The 23,547-nt window shown below is 42.1% G+C and overlaps 1 protein-coding gene across 5 annotated transcripts in view; it reads right to left on the bottom strand.

Annotated features, from left to right (window-relative positions):
* The window catches only part of SLC16A7 (solute carrier family 16 member 7), a 212,922-nt gene that overhangs the window by 102,620 nt on the left and 86,755 nt on the right, over nt 1-23,547 (bottom strand). For 4 of the 5 annotated variants that reach the window (XM_069764499.1, XM_069764497.1, XM_069764501.1 and 1 more), the window contains exon 2: nt 14,403-14,635. In XM_069764499.1, the coding sequence (XP_069620600.1) occupies nt 14,403-14,616 (214 nt within the window). In that variant the 5' untranslated portion in view covers nt 14,617-14,635. Of the gene's footprint in view, nt 1-14,402; nt 14,636-23,120; nt 23,239-23,547 lie in introns of those variants that run through there. The other variant, XM_069764500.1, reaches the window with a different exon arrangement.

Raw genomic sequence — 23,547 nt, 5'->3', positions numbered from 1 at the left:
ATGCGTTGTGATAGAGGGTTCCAGCGTAGGGGTGATACGCGAGAGAAATCTTGTATACGATTGTGGGAAGAGGAGATAAGAGGGGAGTAGAGAAGGAGATCTTGTGAGGATCGGAGGTTGTGTGCAGGTAAGTACCGAGAGACGAGGTCACAGATGTATGGAGGAGACAGGTTGTGGATGGCTTTGTATGTCATGGTTAGGGTTTTGTACTGGAGTCTCTGGTCAATGGGGAGCAAGTGAAGGGATTGACAGAGGGGAGAGGCCAGAGAATAGCGGGAGGACAGGTGGATTAGTCAGGCACTGATATGTGCCTGAAAAGTTGAGGGCTCATCGCCGGATCCCATAGCAAACAGGGGGGATGGCCTTGGACGTATAAGACCAAGGTCATAAAGGGGTTAAACCAACAATCAGGCCAATAAAAGTTTGACGTCCCATAGAAGGCCTGAGTAGAAATAAACTCATATTTTAAAATAAATAAAAAATATCATAAAAAAATGCTTTTCCAAGAAATGCATATTTTTATGTTGGTATCCTCGTGTCTAGAATGGCCTGATACATAATACTGCCACTCATTTTAACCCAACAATAATAATAATAATTTTTATAGCACTAACACCTGCTGCAGCACTTTACAATTAAGCAGGAACATGTAGAAACATTAAAAACAATACAATGTAATAGATTTCAACAGTTACAAGAGGAATGAGGGCCCTGCTCACAAGCTTAACCCCTTTACCCCCAAGGGTGGTTTGCAAGTTAACGACTGGGCCAATTTTTACAATTCTGACCACTGTCCCTTTATGAGGTTATAACTCTGGAACGCTTCAACGGATCCCAGTGATTCTGACAGTGTTTTCTCGAGACATATTGTACTTCATGACAATGGTAAAAATTCTTTGATAGTACCTGCGTTTATTTGTGAAAAAAACGGAAATTTGGCGAAAATTATGAAAATTTCGCAATTTTCCAAATTTGAATTTTTATGCAATTAAATCACAGAGATATGTCACACAAAATACTTAATAAGTAACATTTCCCACATGTCTACTTTACATCAGCACAATTTTGGAACCAAAATTTTTTTTTGTTAGGGAGTTATAAGGGTTAAAAGTTGACCAGCAATTTCTCATTTCTACAACACCATTTTTTTTTAGGGACCACATCTCATTTGAAGTCATTTTGAGGGGTCTATATGATAGAAAATACCCAAGTGTGACACCATTCTAAAAACTACACCCCTCAAGGTGCTCAAAACCATATTCAAGAAGTTTATTAACCCTTCTGGTGCTTCACAGGAATTTTTTGAATGTTTAAATAAAAATGAACATTTAACTTTTTTTCACAAAAAATTTAATTCAGCTCCAATTTGTTTTATTTTACCAAGAATAAAAGGAGAAAATGGAACCCAAACATTGTTGTACAATTTGTCCTGAGTACGCCAATACCCCACATGTGGGGGTAAACCACTGTTTGGGCGCATGACAGAGCTCGGAAGCGAAGGAGCACCATTTGACTTTTCAATGCAAAATTGACTGGAATTGAGATGGGACGCCATGTTTCGTTTGGAGAGCCCCTGATGTGCCTAAACATTGAAACCCCGCACAAGTGACACCATTTTGGAAAGTAGACCCCCTAAGGAACTTATCTAGAGGTGTGGTGAGCACTTTGACACACCAAGTGCTTCACAGAAGTTTATAATGTAGAACCGTAAAAATAAAAAATCATATTTTTTCACAAAAATTATCTTTTCGCCACCAATTTTTTATTTTCCCAAGGGTAAGAGAAGAAATTGGACCCCAAAAGTTGTTGTACAATTTGTCCTGAGTACGCTGATAACCCATAGGTGGGGGTAAACCACTGTTTGGGCGGATGGGAGAGCTCGGAAGGGAAGGAGCGCCGATTGACTTTTCAATGCAAAATTGACAGGAATTGAGATGGGACGCCATGTTGCGTTTGAAGAGCCACTGATGTGCCTAAACATTGAAACCCCCACAAGTGACACCATTTTGGAAAGTAGACCCCCTAAGGAACTTATCTAGAGGTGTGGTGAGCACTTTAACCCACCAAGTGCTTCACAGAAGTTTATAATGCAGAGCCGTAAAAATAAAACTAAATTTTTTTCCCACAAAAATTATTTTTTTAGCCCCCAGTTTTGTATTTTCCCAAGGGTAACAGGAGAAATTGGACCCCAAAATGTGTTGCCCAATTTGTCCTGAGTGCGATGATACACCATATGTGGGGGGAACCACTGTTTGGGCACATGGGAGGGCTCGGAAGGGAAGGAGTGCCATTTGAATGCAGACTTAGATGGAATGGTCTGCAGGTGTCACATTGCGTTTGCAGAGCCCCTAATGTACCTAAACAGTAGAAACCCCCCACAAGTGACCATTTTGGAAAGTAGACCCCCTTAGGAACTTATCTAGATGTGTGCTGAGCGCTTTGACCCACCAAGGGCTTCACAGAAGTTTATAATGGAGAGCCGTAAAAATAAAACAAAAATTTTTTCCCACAAAAATTATTTTTTAGCCCCCAGTTTTGTATTTTCCCGAGGGTAACAGGAGATATTGGACCCCACAATTTGTTGTCCAATTTGTCCTGAGTGCGCTGATACCCCATATGTGGGGGGGAACCACTGTTTGGGCGCATGGGAGGGCTCGGAAGGGAAGGAGCTCCATTTGGAATGAGGACTTAGATGGAATGGTCTGCAGGTGTCAAATTGCATTTGCAGAGCCCCTAATGTACCTAAACAGTAGAAACCTCCCACAAGTGACCCCATATTGGAAACTAGACCCCCCATGGAACTAATCTAGATGTGTTGTGAGAACTTTGAACCCCCAAGTGTTTCACAACAGTTTATAACGCAGAGCCGTGAAAATAAAAAAAAATCCTTTTTTTTCCCACAAAAATTATTTTTTAGCCCCCAGTTTTGTATTTTCCCAAGGGTAACAGGAGAAATTGGACCACAAAAGTTGTTGTGCTATTTGTCCTGAGTACGCTGATACCCCATATGTTGGGGTAAACCCCTGTTTGGGCACACGGGAGAGCTCGGAAGGGAAGAAGCACTGTTTTACTTTTTCAACGCAGAATTGGCTGGAATTGAGATCGGACGCCATGTCGCGTTTGGAGAGCCCCTGATGTGCCTAAACAGTGGAAACCCCACAATTATAACTGAAACCCTAATCCAAACACACCCCTAACTTTAATCCCAACAGTAACCCTAACCACACCCCTAACCCTGACACACCCCTAACCCTAATCCCAACCCTATTCCCAACTGTAAATGTAATCTAAACCCTAACTGTAACTTTAGCCCCAACCCGAACCCTAACTTTAGCCCCAACCCAAACTGTAGCCCTAACCCTAGCCCTAACCCTAGCCCTAACCCTAACCCTAACCCTAGCCCTAACCCTAGCCCTAACCCTAGCCCTAACCCTAGCCCTAACCCTAACCCTAGCCCTAATGGGAAAATGGAAATAAATACATTTTTTTAATTTTTCCCTAACTAAGGGGGTGATGAAGGGGGGTTTGATTTACTTTTAGAGCGGGTTTTTAGCGGATTTTTATGATTGGCAGCCGTCACACACTAAAAGACGCTTTTTATTGCAAAAAATATTTTTTGCGTTACCACATTTTGAGAGCTATAATTTTTCCATATTTTGGTCCACAGAGTCATGTGAGGTCTTGTTTTTTGCGGGACGAGTTGACGTTTTAATTGGTAACATTTTCGGGCACGTGACATTTTTAGATCGCTTTTTATTATGATTGTTGTGAGGCAGAATGACCAAAAACCAGCTATTCATGAATTTCTTTTGGGGGAGGCGTTTATACCGTTCCGCGTTTGGTAAAATTGATAAAGTAGTTTTATTCTTCGGGTTAGTACGATTACAGCGATACCTCATTTAAATCATTTTTTTATGTTTTGGCGCTTTTATACGATAAAAACTATTTTATAGAAAAAATAAATATTTTTGCATCGCTTTACTCTCAGGACTATAACTTTTTTATTTTTTCGCTGATCATGCTGTATTGCAGCTCATTTTTTGCGGGACAAGATGACGCTTTCAGCGGTACCATGGTTATTTATATCTGTCTTTTTGATCACGTGTTATTCCACTTTTTGTTCGGCGGTATGATAATAAAGCGTTGTTTTTTGCCTCGTTTTTTTTTTTTTCTTTTCTTACGGTGTTTACTGAAGGGGTTAACTAGTGGGCCCGTTTTATAGGTCGGGCCGTTACGGACGCGGCGATACTAAATATATGTACTTTTATTGTTTGTTTGTTTTTTTATTTAGATAAAGAAATGTATTTATGGGAATAATATTTTTTTTTTCATTATTTTAGAATATTTTTTTTTATTTTTTTTACACATTTGAAATTTTTTTTTTACTTTTTTACTTTGTCCCAGGGGGGGACATCACAGATCAGTGATCTGACAGTGTGCACAGCACTCTGTCAGATCACCGATCTGATAGGAGTGCAGGCTGCTTCACAGTGCCTGCTCTGAGCAGGCTCTGTGAAGCCACCTCCCTCCCTGCAGGACCCGGATCCGTGGCCATCTTGGATCCGGGGCTCGAGCAGGGAGGGAGGTGAGGAGACCCTCGCAGCAACGCGATCACATCGCGTTGCTGCGGGGGGCTCAGGGAAGCCCGCAGGGAGCCCCCTCCCTGCGCGATGCTTCCCTGCACCGCCGGCACATCGCGATCATCTTTGATCGCAGTGTGCCAGGGCTTAATGTGCCGGGGGCGGTCCGTGACCGCTCCTGGCACATCGTGCCGGATGTCAGCTGCGATAGGCAGCTGACACCCGGCCGCGATCGGCGGCGCTCCCCCCGTGAGCGCTGCCGATCGCGCTGGACGTACTATCCCGTCCATGGTCATAGGGGCAAACCCCACCTCGACGGGATAGTACGTCCCATGTCAGAAAGGGGTTAAAATGTATAAGGAAAAAGTGAACACTAAAAAAAGGAAACACGGCAAAAACAATACTCTTTCATCATAACATAGTTACATAGTTACATAGTTATTAAGGTTGAAGGAAGACTATATGTCCATCTAGTTCAACCCATAGCCTAACCTAACATGCCCTAACATGTTGATCCAGAGGAAGGCAAAAAAACCCCATGTGGCAAAGAGTAAGCTCCACATTGGGGAAAAAAATTCCTTTCCGACTCCACATACGGCAATCAGACTAGTTCCCTGGATCAACGCCCTATCAAGGAATCTAGTGTATATACCCTGTAACATTATACTTTTCCAGAAAGGTATCCAGTCCCCTCTTAAATTTAAGTAATGAATCACTCATTACAACATCATACGGCAGAGAGTTCCATTGTCTCACTGCTCTTACAGTAAAGAATCCGCTTCTGTTATTATGCTTAAACCTTTTTTCCTCCAACCGCAGAGGATGCCCCCTTGTCCCTGTTTCAGGTCTATGATTAAAAAGATCATCAGAAAGGTCTTTGTACTGTCCCCTCATATATTTATACATTAAAATAAGATCACCCCTTAGTCTTCGTTTTTCCAAACTAAATAGCCCCAAGTGTAATAACCTATCTTGGTATTGCAGACCCCCCAGTCCTCTAATAACCTTGGTCGCTCTTCTCTGCACCCGCTCCAGTTCAGCTATGTCTTTCTTAAACACCGGAGACCAGAACTGTGCACAGTATTCTAAGTGTGGTCGAACTAGTGACTTGTATAGAGGTAAAATTATATTCTCCTCATGAGCATCTATGCCTCTTTTAATTCATCCCATTATTTTATTTGCCTTTGTAGCCGCTGCCTGACACTGGCCACTGAATTTAAGTTTGTCATCCACCCATACACCCAGGTCTTTTTCATTGACAGTTTTGCCCAGAGTTTTAGAATTAAGCACATAATTATACATCTTATTACTTCTACCCAAGTGCATGACCTTACATTTATCCCCATTAAAGCTCATTTGCCATTTATCAGCCCAAGCTTCTAGTTTACATAAATCATCCTGTAATATAAAATTGTCCTCCTCTGTATTGATTACCCTGCAGAGTTTAGTGTCATCTGCAAATATTGAAATTCTACTCTGATTGCCCCCTACAAGGTCATTAATAAATATGTTAAAAAGTAGAGGGCCCAATACTGACCCCTGTGGTACCCCACTGCTAACCGCTACCCAGTCCGAGTGTGCTCCATTAATAACCACCCTTTGTTTCCTATCCCTGAGCCAGCTCTCAACCCACTTGCACATATTTTCCCCTATCCCCATTATTCTCATTTTATGTATCAACCTTTTGTGTGGCACCGTATCAAAAGCTTTTGAAAAGTCCATATACACTACATCCACTGGGTTCCCTTGGTCCAATCCGGAACTTACCTCTTCATAGAAACTGATCAAATTAGTCTGACATGAACGGTCCCTAGTAAACCCGTGCTGATACTGGGTCATGAGGTTATTCCTCTTCAGATACTCCAGTATAGCGTCCCTTAGAATACCCTCCAGGATTTTACCCACAGTAGAGGTTAAGCTTACTGGCCTATAATTTCCGAGTTCAGTTTTTGTTCCCTTTTTGAATATTGGCACCACATTTGCTATACGCCAGTCCTGCGGCACAGACCCTGTTATTATGGAGTCTTTAAAGATTAAAAATAATGGTCTATCAATGACTGTACTTAATTCCTGCAGTACTCGAGGGTGTATCCCATCCGGGCCCGGAGATTTGTCAATTTTAGTGATTTTTAGACGCCGCCGCACTTCCTGCTGGGTTAAGCAGGTGACATTTAATTGGGAATTTTTATCACTAGACATTTTGTCTGCCATGGGATTTTCTTGTGTAAATACTGATGAAAAAAAGTCATTTAGCATATTGGCTTTTTCCTCATCCTCATCCACCATCTCACCCAGACTATTTTTAAGGGGGCCAACACTATCATTTTTTAGTTTCTTACTATTTATGTAGTTAAAGAATATTTTAGGATTATTTTTACTCTCTCTGGCAATGAGTCTCTCTGTCTCAATCTTTGCTGCCTTGATTTGCTTTTTACAGAATTTATTTAATTTTCTGTATTTATTTAATGCCTCCTCACTACCTACTTCCTTTAATTCTCTAAATGCTTTCTTTTTGTCACTTATTGCGCCCCTTACAGCTCTATTTAGCCATATTGGTTTCCTCCTATTTCTAGTATGTTTATTCCCATACGGTATATACTGTGCACAGGTCCTATCCAGGATGCTAATAAACGTCTCCCATTTTCTTTGTGTATTTTTGTGTCTCAGGATATCGTCCCAGTTAATTGCACCAAGATCCTCTCTCATCCGTTGGAAATTTGCCCTCCTGAAGTTTAGTGTCCTTGTAACCCCTCTACTACACATCTTTTTAAAGGATACATGAAAACTTATTGTTTTGTGATCGCTATTTCCCAAGTGACCCCCAACCCTTATATTTGCTATGCGGTCTGGCCTGTTGGTTAATATTAGGTCTAGCAGTGCCCCCCTTCTTGTTAGGTCCTGAACCAGTTGTGAAAGGTAATTGTCTCTCATAATTGTCAAAAACTGATTACCTTTGCTGGAACTGCAGGTTTCTGTTCCCCAATCTATTTCAGGGTAGTTGAAGTCCCCCATAATAATGACTTCTCCTTGAGTCGCAGCTTCATCTATTTGCTTTACGAGGATATTCTCCATTGCTTCCATTATTTTTGGAGATTTATAACAAACCCCTATCAGTAATTTATTATTTTTCCCCCTCCCTTATCTCCACCCACAGGGATTCTACATTTTCATTAAATTCACCTATATTATCGCGCAGGATGGGTTTTAAGGATGATTTTACATATAGACACACCCCTCCCCCTCGCTTATCTGTACGGTCATTTCTGAACAGGCTATAGCCCTGCAAGTTAACAGCCCAGTCATGGCTCTCATCCAGCCACGTTTCAGATATCCCCACCATGTCATAATTATGCTCCAACAACATTAGTTCTAATTCGTCCATTTTGTTGGCGAGGCTTCTGGCATTAGTATACATGCACTTTATGTTCCTCTCTGTACTTCTATTTCTTAAATTATTAACTGTTCTGACCCCACCCCCCATGCCACCGCCACCCCCAACTTCCTTATTTGTGCCCAGGTCTCTGTCTGCACTATCTTCCCCTCCTATAAAATGAATACCCTCCCCCCCCAATTCCTAGTTTAAACACTCCTCCAACCTTCTAGCCATTCTCTCCCCCAGCACAGCTGCACCCTCCCCATTGAGGTGCAGCCCGTCCCTAGCGTAGAGCCTGTAGCCAACTGAGAAGTCGGCCCAGTTCTGCAGGAACCCAAACCCCTCTTTCCTACACCAATTCTTGAGCCACTTATTAACCTCCCTAATCTCCCGTTGCCTCTCTGGCGTGGCACGTGGTACCGGCAGTATTTCGGAAAATACCACGTTGGAGGTCCTTGCTTTCAGCTTGCAGCCTAATTCCCTGAAATCATCTTTAAGGACCTTCCACCTACCTCTAACTTTGTCATTAGTGCCAATGTGCACCATGACCGCTGGGTCCTCACCAGCCCCTCCCAATAATCTGTCCACCCGATCAGCGATGTGTCGGACTCGAGCGCCAGGTAGGCAGCACACCATTCGACGATCCCTGTCTTTGTGACAGATTGCCCTATCTGTTCCCCTAATAATTGAGTCGCCCACTACCAGCACCTGTCTGTCCTGCCCTGCTCTCCTATTTCCCTCCTTACAGGAGCAGTCACTCCTCCGGCTTTCAGAGGACATGCCTGGCTGCAGCAGTGCTACCCCTGTACTGGCACCCCCCTCATCTGCCAACTTAGCAAACTTATTGGGGTGTTCCAGATCAGGACTAGCCTCCCTGGCACTCTTCCCTCTACCCCGCTTCCTAACTGTCACCCAGCTTGCTACTTCATTGTCCTGCAGCTCCATCCCACCATCCCCCCCCTCATCTGTCCCATTGAGCGTCTGCTCCGTGAGCAGAAGACTCCTCTCCATATTGTCTATGGATCTCAGTGTTGCCAGCTTCACATTTAGAGTCAGAATCTGGGTTTCCAAATGCACAACGTGCTCACATCTCGCACAGCAGTATGCACCCTCGATCGGCTGCTCAAGGACTGCATACATGTGGCAAGATGTGCACTGGATGGCATTAACAATCGTGGAGCACATTTCCTAATGGGGATTGCACCAGACAGAACAGTTCAATAAAAAAAATAAAAATAAATGCAAAGTATTAATAAAAATCAGACAGCAATTCAGTAATTCCTCCCTTGGAAACTCCCTGACTCCAAAGTCACTGAATCACCAGTCACACTTACCGCCGTCCACACTTACCGCCGTCCACACTTACGCTCAGGCCACACTCAGCTCGCTCACACTCGCTCTGCTGAAGATTTATAGATTTTTTTTTTTCTAGTTCCCCTCAACAGCAATCAACCTTGCTGTTCAAATGCACTTCCAAAAAGGACTTGAGCCCCAAACAGCTGCCCCTTATAAACCCTTAACTATGAGCCCCCACCCTAAGTTAACCCTTATGAATATAGCTACCCCCAATTCAGCAACTCACACCAATTCACACTGGTATTTGTTAAAGGCTTTCCAAATACCTCTTCACTGAATCACAAGTCACACTTACCGCCGTCCACACTTACGCTCAGGCCACACTCAGCTCGCTCACACTCGCTCTGCTGAAGATTTATAGATTTTTTTTTCTAGTTCCCCTCAACAGCAATCAACCTTGCTGTTCAAATGCACTAACGCTAAATAAAAAGTGAAACAAAATGTGATCAAAAAGATGTACATGAATAAAAATGGTATCCCTGTAAATGTTATCTCATCCTGCAAATAGCAAGCTCTGACAACTCTGCTAGTGGAAAAATAAAGAATGACTCTAAGAGAATAGTCATGCAAAAATATATATTTTTTTTAGCGTGCAAAACTAGCAAAACAAAAAAATCTACAGTCGGGAAAACAACTAATTGATACACTGATGATTTTGAAAGTTTTTCCACCTACAAAGAATAGAGAAGTCTGTATTTTTTATCGTAGGTACACATCAACTGTGAGAGACAGAATTTTCAAAAAAAGTCCAGAAAATCACCTTGTATAATTTTTACATAATAAATTGTCCTTTTTATTGCAAGAAAAAGGTATTTGATCACCTACCAACCAGCAAGAATTCTGTCTCTTACTGACCTGTTAATTTTTCTTTATGATTCCCTCCCACTCTGCACTCATTACCTGTATTAATTGCACCTGTTGGAACTCGTTACCTGTATAAAAGACACCGGTCCACACTTAATCAATCACACTCCAGCCTCTCCACCAAGGCCAAGAATAAATGGCTGTCTAAGGACACCAGGGACAAAATTGTAGACCTGCACAAGACTGAGATGGGCTACAGGACAATAGACAAGCAATGTGGTGAGAAGGCAACAACTGCTGGCATAATTATTAGAAAATGGAAGAAACACAAGATGGCTGTCAATCATCCTTAATCAGGGGATCAATGCAAGAGCTTGCCTCATGGGGTAAGGATGACACTGAGAAAGGTCCGGAATCAGCCCAGAATTACACAAGAGGACCAGGTCAATGACGTGAAAAGAACTGGGACCACAGTCTCAAACAATATCATTAGTAACACACTACATCATCATGGATTGAAATCCTGCAGCGCATGCAAGGTCCCCCTGCACATGCAAACACATATCCAGGCCCTCTTGAAGTTCGCCAGTGACCATCTGGATGATAAATATGAGGCATTTGTGAAGGTTATGTGGTTAGATGGGACCAACATCAAACAATTTGGCCAACAACCTCCTTCCTTCCCTCTGTAAGACCATTGAAGATGGGTGGTGGCTGGGTCTTCCAGCATGACAATGACCCAAAACACACAACAAAGGCAACTAAGTAGTTGCTCAGTAAGAATCATTTTAAGGTTCTAGAGTGGCCTAGCCACCTGAAAGATGTGGAACAGATCTTTATGGAGAAGTGGACCAAAATCCGTGCTATAGTATGTGCAAACTTGGAAAGTACTACAGGAAACTTCTGACCTTTGCAATTGCAAACAAAGGTTTCTGTACCAAATATTAAGTTTTGTTTTTCTATTTTGTCAAATACTTATTTCCTGCAATAAAATGCTAATTAATTATCTAAAAATCCTTCAATGAGATTATGTGAATTTTTTAAAGATTTTGACTCTCACGGTTGAAGTGTATCTAAAAATTACAGATTTACCATTATTTGTAGGTGGGAAAACTTGTAAAACCTTCAGCGTATCAAATACTTATTTTCCCCACTGTAAATAAATCTGTTGTTGTAATCATACTTAATAAAAAAAAGCTGTCTTGTCACTTTTATCACATTGTGAATGGCATGAAAAATATTAAATACAATTACTAAATTTTTTGTTCATACTGCCTCGCAAAATGGAGCGAGTAAAAAGTTCAACTCATGTCACAAAAACAGGCCCTCATATGACGCTTTTGGCAGAAAAATGGAAAAATTATAGCTCTCAATATTTGGTAATGCAAATAAAAAATATATTTTTAAAAGTGTCTTTAGCGCATAAAAGTAACAAAGCATAAAACTAACGATATAAATCTAGTATCATTGCAATTATACTGACCTGAACAATAAAGCAGTATTTTCATTTATATTGCATGGCAAGTGATGTAAATAAAATAAACAAATTTGTCACCTGTTGTTGATTTGTTCATTCTGCCTCCAAAAGTAAGGCTCATCTCACATTTACCCTGCTATCTTCACTACACACTTACTCCAGGGGTTTTGTCCAAATCTCTGAAAAACATGATTCAGACAGAACCCTCCATGGACCATTACTGCAATGAGACAGATAAAAACTCTTGTCACTTCATATGACCTCTTTCACAGCTGTGTACCATCTTGTTAGGCAAGCAAAATAGCGCGGACGACCACAGCGCACCTCTGTAAAGACGGACAACTTTGAAAAAAGGCCATTCAGAATCGGGAATTAAGGTCTGTTTATACGGCCCGACTGACGGCACTATATGGATGCCAATCGGTAACTTTTATCAGCAAACGGTCTGAACTGATTAATCTCTACTAGATTGCTCATTGCACATAGGCTGTTGTGGTTCTTGGCAGTGTGAGTCCTGTTTACACTCAATGATGCACTGCCGAGAATGATGATCTTTTACATTGTGCAAAAGATCATTTCACCTGCTGAACAAGCATTTTACACGGCAAGATAATCGTGAAACAATTGACTATAACAGTGCTCATTCATGATTATGTAACAAACTTCTTCAAGAAAAAAGTGGGTATGAACGGCACAGAATACTGTGTGTTTCGTAGAGATGTATAGATTTATTGGATCCTTTAGAGATCAGGGCATTCCAAAGCTAACTGCTGACATGGGCGGTGCTCAATATAAGAAAACCACAGTCCATTTAGTACATGAAAGAATGAAAGTAGCACTCACCCTTCAAAGCAGTGGAAGTGCTGTCCTTTATTTGCAGTTAGCGAATTACAGACATATTTCTGCAGCGGCAAGTGAGGAGAGGAGTGCGGGGAGTGAAAGACTGAACGACGGCCGTTTCACGCACTTGCGCTTCTACGGAACACTATAATTCGGTATTAACAGGTAAAGGACACGTACCGTTTATTAAACATATACAGGAAAAACATTGCAGCGATCCCAGCCAGCTGCGATTCGCAGGCTTAGAAATAATCAAGTATCCACCGCAAGGTGGAGATCACAACAAACCACTACTACAGTGTGTGGCCAAATGGATTATGCGTGCCAATGCCCAGGGCCCAATGGGCTTGAATGATAAATTGGATATGGCAGTTTTCATATAATTCATATAAACTGTAATTATGTGCAGTCTGCTATTTAGAATTAGAAATATTGTTTTTAATTATGAATGTTGCATATTCATTGTATATTGTGATTTGTCACCTGTAGTAGTCACACCGTATATATAAGGAAGTGACATCACTGCAGAGACACACATGGACCCGTAGAGGCGCAAGTGCGTGAAATTGCCGTCGTTCAGTCTTTCACTCCCCACACCCCTCTCCTTACCTGCCGCCCCAGAAATATGTCTGTAATTCGCTAACTGCAAATAAAGGACAGCACTTCCACTGCTTTGAAGGGTGAGTGCCACTTTCATTCTTTCATTTACTCATTCATGATTATCTTTTAGTGTAATTACCTCTTAATTTTGCCTGCCTCATTATAATGAATGGCTCTTCCAGGATTCTGTCTGTTATGTATTTTGATATGTAAATGGAAATCCAGATGTAAGTGCTGAGTATAGACGACAGGAGAAATGTGAACCTAGCTTAAAAAGCCATCCAAAATGTTATGTATCTCCAAATGGTACTGATAAAAACTTCAACTCAACCCACTGAAAACAAGCAGCATGTATTGGGCACTACAATGGTATATTTGCAATTTTCACTTTCCTTCACTTTTCAACTGCGTACTTATTTCTGAAAAGCAACCATGGAGTCAAAATTTCCACTACACTTGTAGATGAGATTCCAGAGGTATGTAATTTCCAAAATGATGTTGGTTGAGGGGAGTTTCTTTTGTTCTGGAGCGGAAAATTGAGTCTGCAAACTATTTTAGATACATATTTTTTCTAAAAGTCAAGTAGCACTTCTTCCCACCCATGTCAAACATTACTGTAGAGCCACATATGGTTTTTGCCACATTAAGGAGAAATTGTGCAATAAATTATGGGCCCTTGTGAAAATGTAAAATCTGGGGCTAAAACAACATTTAAGTGGCCAAAAAATGTACGGTAATTACATTTTCTTCTTGGTATAAAATTCTGTGAAACACCTGTGATGTTAGGTTGCTCATTACACCCCTGGATGACTTCATTCAGGAGTGTACTTTTTAAAATTGGGTCACTTATGGGAGGATTCTGCTGTTATAGCACTGCCGGATCTCTACTAATGTGACATGACATTTTATACCATTCCAGCAAAATCTGCACTCTAACATGGCTCCTCTTCCCATCTGGACTTTACATTGTGCCTGAAAAGTAATCTAATTGTATTACAAAATCATCTCTAGTTATTTTTTTAAGTAAGCAGTCATATTAATTACCAGCATATTACATTTTGTTAAAGGACTATCTTTGCTCTCAAACAGCAGAACATGATTAACTTCATCCAACTAGAGTCTCATGGCACAGAAAAATATAATCGGATTAAGTTATATGAAACTCATACATTTGCTTAAGCTTGGTGGTATAGAGGCTGTTTGAACGCAAGGGCAAAGCGACGAAAGGATAAAAAAAGAATATAAATGAAAAAATGAAATAATCCAGACCATAATGTAAATGTAGATTGGTAGCTAAAATGATTTTTTCCACTTAAAATTAAATCAATTGATATGTTTTTTTCAAACTGCTCGTCTCATAAAAATAACTTACCTCCAGCGTACATAACGGCCAGCATAATAGACGATATCCATGCAATCTCACTGTATGAAGTGTTGAATATCTCCTGAATTTCCTTGAAATAAACTGTAATGGCTTTGGGAAATGCATATGAAAACCCGATAGAAATGAAAGATGCAAAAACTATTACCCATCCCCATCCTCCATCTGGAGGGGTATGTTGTAGCACCACTGGCATATCCGGCATCCTTTAAAGCAGGAATATTCTGAAAAAGATTATTAAAAACTTTAATTAGAATGACATGAAACAGCCTTTTATCTATATTAATTTAAGAAGATAAATTAAAGTTTGATCTAATATTCAGTGTGGTGGTGGACGAATGTGGATGATGTAAAGTCAGAAAAATAAAATGATGGCAATGTGCTAAATTATGTTAAGAAACACTATGAAACATTAGCAAAACTGTGTTATTTAATATTTAGCCTAAACAATAGACAATTCATTATAACCTCTAGAAAAGAGTGAAGAATTCCATGAAGGAAATGTGTCATCAGTTTCAGGCTGCTCAAACCACAGCACTATGAAATCCAGATAGGGTTCCTCATCACAGCGCTATGCTTCACCACGAAAGCATTTACGGTAGTTATTTCGGAAGATATATGGTGTATAAGGGGACTAAGCACGTGGAGAACAGTCCTTGAATGAGTTATCCAATGGGCAATTTCTCTTTATTTCTATTGCATCTTGCTAGGCTCAAAGTCTTCTTCCTGTGCCTGGCTCCTTTTTAAAATAGGCGACAGATTTATTAAATAAAAACTGCTGGCTTTTTAGTCTGTGTTAATTTAGCCTAGAAAGTGTTTAACTGCACTAGGTTGATCACAGTGGCATATTCCGGTTTATAAATTTGATACTGCTTACACTACCTAGCCTAAATTTATATCATGCTTTAGTTGGCTTACTTTGTGCCAGAAATTTGTGCCCAAATTTTGGCTCATTTTTGGCACAAAGTATCACATAATAGACCATCCAAGTTTCCACGAACTAAGATCTTTTTTCATGAAGCCACACACCAATATTGTGCAATCAATAGAAAGTGTCTAAAACACATAACAAATATGATGCATTGAATTAACAGTTTTTATTTTCAAAAATGATACTAGAATTCTGGCACATTTAGGATAGTAAATTTTTACCCATGTCTTTTCATAAAGACAAGATAATGTAAGACAACCATGTATAAGGAGGTTATTCTAAGTAGATATATGGATGTATGCATTACAGTGAATAGCACATGAATGTCTATGAATGAGATTACTTATGTTCCCAAAATAGTTTCTAACAAAGTAAATTAGGCTTTTTCCCCATTGACAACAATACTTTAACACAAATATAGCCTTTGTTTTAATGACAACATGACCTCAACGTAGAATTATAACTAGTGATGGAAGAACCCGAACAGTAAAGTTCGGGGTCCGTACAGAACACCTACTGTTCGGGCTCGGACCATGAACATGGACTTCTCCAAGCATTCCGTGTTACTGTTCAGGTTCGGCACCCCAAACATCAGGTTTTTGCCATGCTGTAATCTGCTCGACATTGCGAGAAACACTGCCAGCTCTGTTCGGCTGTAAGATTATTACCACTGGTCAGAGCGCTAGCAGCTATGACCGGCTGTAAAAAGTTTACCTCGGGTCACAGAGGCGTCGACTGATGTGAGTACTACTCCCAACAGCCTACGCCTGCTGCCTCTAATAACAACAAGAGCAGGTGCAGCTGATGGGAGTATTCATCAACCTGCACTATAAATTCACTGTGAGTCAGCAAATAAACTGCAAGTACAAGTATAGGTATATAATTTCATCATGCAACCTTGTAAGGTGGATTGTTGCAGTTAAGTTTTTAGAATTCAGGGAATTTTGTATTCTATTTTGAAATTTTTTTTATCTTCTCCTTCACAGAAAAGATGACACAAAAATTGCAAAAACTCAAGCCTGTCTCTTATGACAAGTGTTATGGTTAATATTTTATATCTTGCTTTGATTATCATTTACACAACTTATATTTATATATCTATCCTTAATAACTTTGTGTTTGTATTAGCTTTATATCTTTCAGTCATAGAAACAATGAGACAGGATGTTGGCAGGTTTTGCTTAAAAAAAGTGTTGCTACATTGACAGTTGGTTTTAGTTAGGTCTTCAAGGAAGGTAGCAAGCAGATTTATGGTCCTTTGTCTCTAAACTTACATATCCTTTAGGTAAGTACTAACCATACCCCTTATCTTCCTGTGGGTATAATAAAGTACTTGTGGCTTGGGATCTGAAAGCAGACAAGCCTTAGGGTACCGTCACACAGTGGCACGTTGATCGCTAGGACGGCACGATCCGTGACGTTCCAGCGATATCGTTACGATCTCGCTGTGTCTGACATGCTACTGCGATCAGGGACCCCGCTGAGAATCGTACGTCATAGCAGATCGTCTGAAACTTTATTTTGTCGCTGGATCTCCCGCTGACATCGCTGAATCGGCGTGTGTGACGCCGATTCAGCGATGTCTTCACTGGTAACCAGGGTAAACATCGGGTTACTAAGCGCAGGGCCACGCTTTGTAACCCGATGTTTACCCTGGTTACCAGTGTAAATTTTTAAAAAAAAAACATTACATACTTACCTTCAGCTGTCTGTCCCCGGCGCTGTGCTTCTCTGCACTCCTCCTGCATCCTGTGTCAGCGCTAGCCAGCCAGAAAGCACAGTGGTGACGTCACCGCTCTGCTTTACGGATGACCAGCGCTGACAGTGCAGAGGAAAGCACAGCGCCAGAGGACAGACACGGAATGTAAGTATGTAGTGTTTGTTTTTTTTACGTTTACGCTGGTAACCAGGGTAAACAGTGGGTTACTAAGCGCGGCCCTGCGCTTAGCAACCTGATGTTTACCCTGGTTACCCGGGGACCTCGGGATCGTTGGTCGCTGGAGAGCTGTCTGTGTGACAGCTCTCCAGCGACCAAACAGCAACGCTGCAGCGATCGACATCGTTGTCGTATCGCTGCAGCATCGTTTCAGTGTGACGGTACCCTTAAAGACTGACAAAATAATGGTTGCGTGTGTTCTTATCTCTGCTGTATCTCAGATGTATCTCTTATTGTGTCTTGCCCCAAATTAGCTGTCCCAGAAAAGGGGTTTCCATGACCCAAACAATTACACCTTATCTAAATGACAATGATTTCAGATTTTTTTTTAAATATGGTGCTGACTTCTGCTTTTAAGTTCATTATGAATGAAAAAGAAAAATGTGTAATTGTTGTTCAAATACAGCAGGACTAATAGCAGTTACATATTATCACTTTGGTGGCACGGTGGCTCAGTGGTTAGCACTGTTGCTTTGCAGCGCTGGGGTCCTGGGTTCAAATCCCACCACAGACAACATCTGCAAGGAGTTTGTATGTTCTCCCTGTGTTTGTGTGGGTTTCCGTCCACATTCCAAAGATATACTGATAGGGAATCTAGATTGTGAGCTCAATCGGGGACAGCGATGATAATGTGTGCAAACTGTAAAGCGCTGCGGAATATGTTAGCGCTATATAAAAAATAAAGATTATTATTATCACTTATCAATCACACCGAGTCTGACACTGCTGCTGGCCTCTCTTCTATCAATTGAATCTCTGTAGTTTTCACAAACTTCTGCTCTCATCTTCTTCACTGCTGCCGTTGTACAACACATTACTGTCTGGAGTATTTGTCCAATGTTTTTTACTTCCCATCTCCATTGCTGAGCTGTGAGCTCTGATGTACTCGCACTATTCTAAATTGCCTTAAACTGACTGCTGAATTCTCTGGCTAAGCTATCATACAGGTCATGATAGTCCTCCTGATTGACTGTGCTAGATGAGATAGCTTCAATGCATTATGCCTTTTGTGGCTAATGCACTCTTCTGCAATGTGTAAAAAGCAGTCGGGCATTATTTTTTGGCGATTTACACTAATCAGATGCAAAAATTATTTCAATTTGCCAGGACCTGCAAAATTAACAAAATTCAAATTGAATTTTCCATCCATTAACTCATCTCTATTTTGCCCTTAGCTTGTGACATGAACCTTTCCTGATGTCATGTTTATAAAAACATTCCATAACTGTAATGATAGCTAAAGGCAGTAAACATTATTTATACACTTATTTCATATTCAAATCCACATATGTAAAAATAAATGTCAGGAGGAGTCATTCTTCTAATGCTGACAATAGCTAAAGTCTACCTGACATTGCAGCTTTTCAGAGAAGATATACTTTGAAAAGCCTGTTGAAACCAAACTAGATGGCTAGTCCAAGAGGTAGGACCCTGACAGCTATCGAGACCAAACTAGATGGCTAGTCCAAGAGGCAGGTCCCTGACAGCTTCTACCCATCTTGCATCTTTAGACTGAGAGTCCTGACTCTTGGACTAATTATCCTAGAAGCCTAGGGCCAAGTCAACCCTGCAAAGTATGTTTTCTATGAAAAGCAGCAGCATTTTAGAGTACTTACATGTTTATTATGCTCTCTTATATTAACGCAACATACTACTTTAGAGACATTGTCATCACTGTCCACTTTGAGGCTCACAAACTAAATTCATATCAGTTATTTCTATGAAATGTGGTAGTAAACCTGAGTTGACCTGAGGAGACCCAAGCAAACATGGTGAGAAAATATAAACTTCTTTCAGATGTTCCCAGGATTGCATATCCATAAGGGAACAGTGCGCTAGCCAGTGATCAGGAACAGTCACCATGCTGCCCCCCAAAAAACATGGCTGCATTGGGTTTGGGCAGCATGAATCAGTTTTCAACTTCACGATAAAGCCTTTTTCGTATAGCTAGATAGCTATAAATAAATCTCTGTATGAAGGCTCTTGTTTTCCACAATATACTCAGGGGTGGACTGCAGCTGGTCTGAAAGTTTTACATATGCTGCAGTCACTGAATGTTTGTAGTGTGAGCAGCAAGATAAAAGCATCTGCTGAGATTTCCCATCAGACCTGTACGTACGCTGCAGAAACCAAATGATAATTTGTATGAGATTTGTCTTCAACATGATGATAACATGTCTTACATTTAGTTAGACTACCCATATTTCAGACTGGAGAAAGAGACATCAGGGTATTTCTTTAGACATCGGCTTCACGCTAGTATCAGCCATATTTATACATAACATTCTCCGACAATGTCAGTAAATAAATAGTGCCATACACTTCCCAGTTACACATTGCTTAAGGTACCTTCACACTGATCAACTTTCCAATGATCACGGCCAGCGATACGACCTGGCCGTGATCGTTGGAAAGTCCTTGTGTGGTCGCTGGGGAGCTGTCACACAGACAGCTCTCCAGCGACCAACGATGCCGAAGTCCCCGGGTAACCAGGGTAAACATCGGGTTACTAAGCGCCGGCCGTAAAGCACAGCACAGCGGTGACGTCACCGCTGTGCTTTACAGCCGGCGTTCACAGTCAGTGCAGGAAGCTGACGGCGAGGGACGTGACAGACACCGGAATGTGAGTATGTACTGTTTTTTTTTTTACTTTTACAATGGTAACCAGGGTAAACATCGGGTTACTAAGCGCGGCCCTGCACTTAGTAACCCAATGTTTACCCTGGTTACCTGGGGACTCATCGCTGGATCGGCGTCACACACGCCGATCCACAGATGACAGCGGGTGACCTGATGACAAAATAAAGTTCTGGACTTCTAGCTCCGACCAGCAATGTCACAGCAGGATCCTGATCGCTGCTGCGTATCAAACACGAGATCGCTATCCAGGACGCTGCAACGTCACGGATCACTATCGTTCTCGTTCAAAAGTTGCTCAGTGTGACGGTAACTTTACTTCATTGCCCAGAGTAAAGTGCTCTAATAAAATAGTGTCATGCAGATTAGATGGAAAGCCAAATACTGATCTCATCAGTATAATCTAACCACTTATAGCCAAATTACTCCCCCTCATTATAATACTGTGCCCTTGTTGAGCCGAATAATACTCACTTAGTGCCATACGTTGCCCACATGGAACATACAGCACTCAGTGGTAGACATACAATACATATATTGTGTCGCCCATTGCTCATAAAGTGCTTGTGTCCATAGCACGCTGTCATGTATCTATATAGTGTCACATTGTGCATGTGTCATACTTTTAAAAGATAACAGTGCATTAAAATACCCATTTAGTGTCTGGAGTTCAAGTCCTCTTTTTCCCAGAAGAGGCAATTTGCATATTACATTTCCCAGAGGAGCATTGCATGGCGAATAAGCCTCCTTACCTTGACATGCCAGAGCCGATATGGCAAGAAAAGTTACCCCTTAAACCTCAGTCCATAGCCTCTCACCTAGCCAAATCAGTTCTCATACTTTGTAATGATGAGGGGCAATACCCTAAAACACGGTCTGCAAATTGAGATTCTGATTTGGCTTTTATCCTAAGGCATATTGCAAGAATCAGTAAAGGATCGATAATGAACTGAAGGACTGCTTCTTCCAACAGGTGGCGCTATTGGGTTCAAGTCCTCTTCCTCCCTAAAGACGCAATAAGCCTCCTTACCTTGGTACCCCAGAGGCGGTATGTCACTCTTCACAATGAGAAACCTTACTACTTAAGGTACCGTCACATTTAGCGACGCTGCAGCGATCTAGACAATGATGCCGATCGCTGCAGCGTCGATGTGTGTGGTCGCTGGAGAGCTGTCACACAGACAGCTCTCCAGCGACCAACGATGCCAAAGTCCCCGGGTAACCAGGTAAACATCGGGTTACTAAGCGCAGGGCCGCGCTTAGTAACCCGATGTTTACCCCGGTTACCAGTGTAAATGTAAAAAAAAAAAAACACTACATACTTACATTCCGGTTTCTGTCGCGTCCCCCGGGTTCTGCTTCCCTGCACTGTGTGAGCGCCAGCCGTAAAGCAAAGCAGTGACGTCACCGCTGTGCTTTACGGCCAGCCCTTCGCTCACAGTCAGTGCGGGAAGCAGAACGCCAGGGGACGCGACAGACACCGGAATGTAAGTATGTAGTGTTTGTTTGTTTTTTACATTTACACTGGTAACCAGGGTAAACATCGGGTTACTAAGCACGGCCTTGCGCTTAGTAACCCGATGTTTACCCTGGTTACCAGTGAAGACATTGCTGGATCGGCATCACACACGCCGATTCAGCGATGTCTGCAGGAGATCCAGCGACGAAATAAAGTTCTGGCCTTTCTGCTCCGACCAACGATGTCACAGCAGGATCCAGATCGCTGCTGCATGTCAAACACAACGATATCGCTATCCAGGACGCTGCAACGTCACGGATCGCTAGCGATATCGTTGTTAAGTTGTTCAGTGTGAAGGTACCTTTAGACCTAAAGACACCCATGTGAGAGTTAACCCCCACTCACCTAGCATTCTTGTGATCCTGCACTCTGATAGCATCAGATTGTATATCTTGTAAGGTCGCATTTGCATTGTTTATTATCATGAAGGGCCCCCAGCTGCAGTTGATCCACAAAATAGTGAAGCAGTCTAGATCTAAAGGTACCTTCACACTGACCAACTTCACAACGATATCGCTAGCGATCCGTGACGTTGCAGCGTCATGGATAGCTATATCGTTGTGTTTGACACGCAGCAGCGATCTGGATCCTGCTGTGACATCGTTGGTCGGAGCAGAAAGTCCAGAACTTTATTTCGTCGCTGGATCTCCCGCAGACATCGCTGAATCGGCGTGTGTGACGCCGATTCAGCGATGTCTTCACTGGTAACCAGGGTAAACATCGGGTTACTAAGCGCAGGGCCGTGTCCCTCGGCGCTCTGCTTCCCTGCACTGTCAGCGCCAGCCAGCCGTAAAGCAGAGCACAGCGGTGACGTCACCGCTCTGCTTTACGGCCAGCTGGCGCTCACAGTCAGTGCAGGAAAGCACAGCGCCGGGGTACAGACACCGGAATGTAAGTATGTAGTGTTTGTTTTTTTTTACATTAGCACTGGTAACCAGGGTAAACATCGGGTTACTAAGGGCGGCCGTGCGCTTAGTAACCCGATGTTTACCCTGGTTACCAGTGGACTTTGCATAGTTAGTCGCTGGAGAGCTGTCTGTGTGACAGCTCTCCAGCGACCACACAGCAACGCTGCAGCGATCGGGATCGTTGTCTAGATCGCTGCAGCATCGCTAAATGTGACGGTACCTTAAGGCCCTTATGAAGGACTGTTTCATACTGAACACTTTCAGTATAAAAAAAAATCAACTCTAAACTCCATGCAATTTTTTCTTAGGAAATTATGTATCCATGTATAAAATTAAATTACATATTACAATTACCGTATTTTTCGGACTATAAGACGCACCGGACTATAAGGCGCACCCAGGTTTTAGAGGTGGAAAATAGGGAAAAAAAATATTTGAAGCTAAAAAATGTGGTAAAATATTTAATAACATAAATGACATACTATTATATGTGGTGTTATTATATATAATAGTATGTTATTATGTTGGATGCTGCGGGACAAGTGTGGTGTCTGTACAGTACTATATGAAGATGCTGGAGGGTGAGTATAAGAATGGGGGCACAGGGCTTATATTTAAAGCACCTCTCCAGCACTGCAAAATAACACTGGAGTGCTGCTTTAACATCCCATGGGAGAACTATAACTCCCAGCATGTCCTGCAGATCCTATGACATGCTGGGAGTTATAGTTCACCAAAGGAGTGGCAGAGTGCTTTATTGTGTTTTGTAAAGACTAACCTCTTAAATGTGGCAGCCAGCCACACTATGGTGAGGTTAAAGCTGGAGCATCCCATTACTGTACACAGAGCAGTCCCTCTTTCATTTCCATAGCACAGGTTATGAGGAAGCTGCAGTGGAGACTGGAGAGCCTGAAGGACCTGTGATGATGTCAAGAAGAGGGAGGGCTCTGAGCTGCCATGTGATGCTCCAGCCCACCCACTCCTGACATCATCACAGGTCCTCCTGCACAGAACTCAGCGTCCAGCCCAGGCATGGCAGGCAGGTATGCAGCCATCTCCTCTCTCCCTTGGCCCCTGCTGCTGCCTCCTCTCCCCCGGACACACAGACCTGCCCAGCTGCTGCAGGAATCAGCGCTGGAGAAGCCATGTGTGTCCCTGCTTAAGCATTTGCTGCTCCCGGCTCACCGCTCAGCTGATAGGTGGGC

This window comes from Ranitomeya imitator, chromosome 4, assembly GCF_032444005.1.
Source record: "Ranitomeya imitator isolate aRanImi1 chromosome 4, aRanImi1.pri, whole genome shotgun sequence".
Taxonomy (NCBI): domain Eukaryota; kingdom Metazoa; phylum Chordata; class Amphibia; order Anura; family Dendrobatidae; genus Ranitomeya; species Ranitomeya imitator.
Note: the sequence above shows the minus strand (reverse complement) of the source record. Positions and strands in the feature narration are given on the sequence as shown.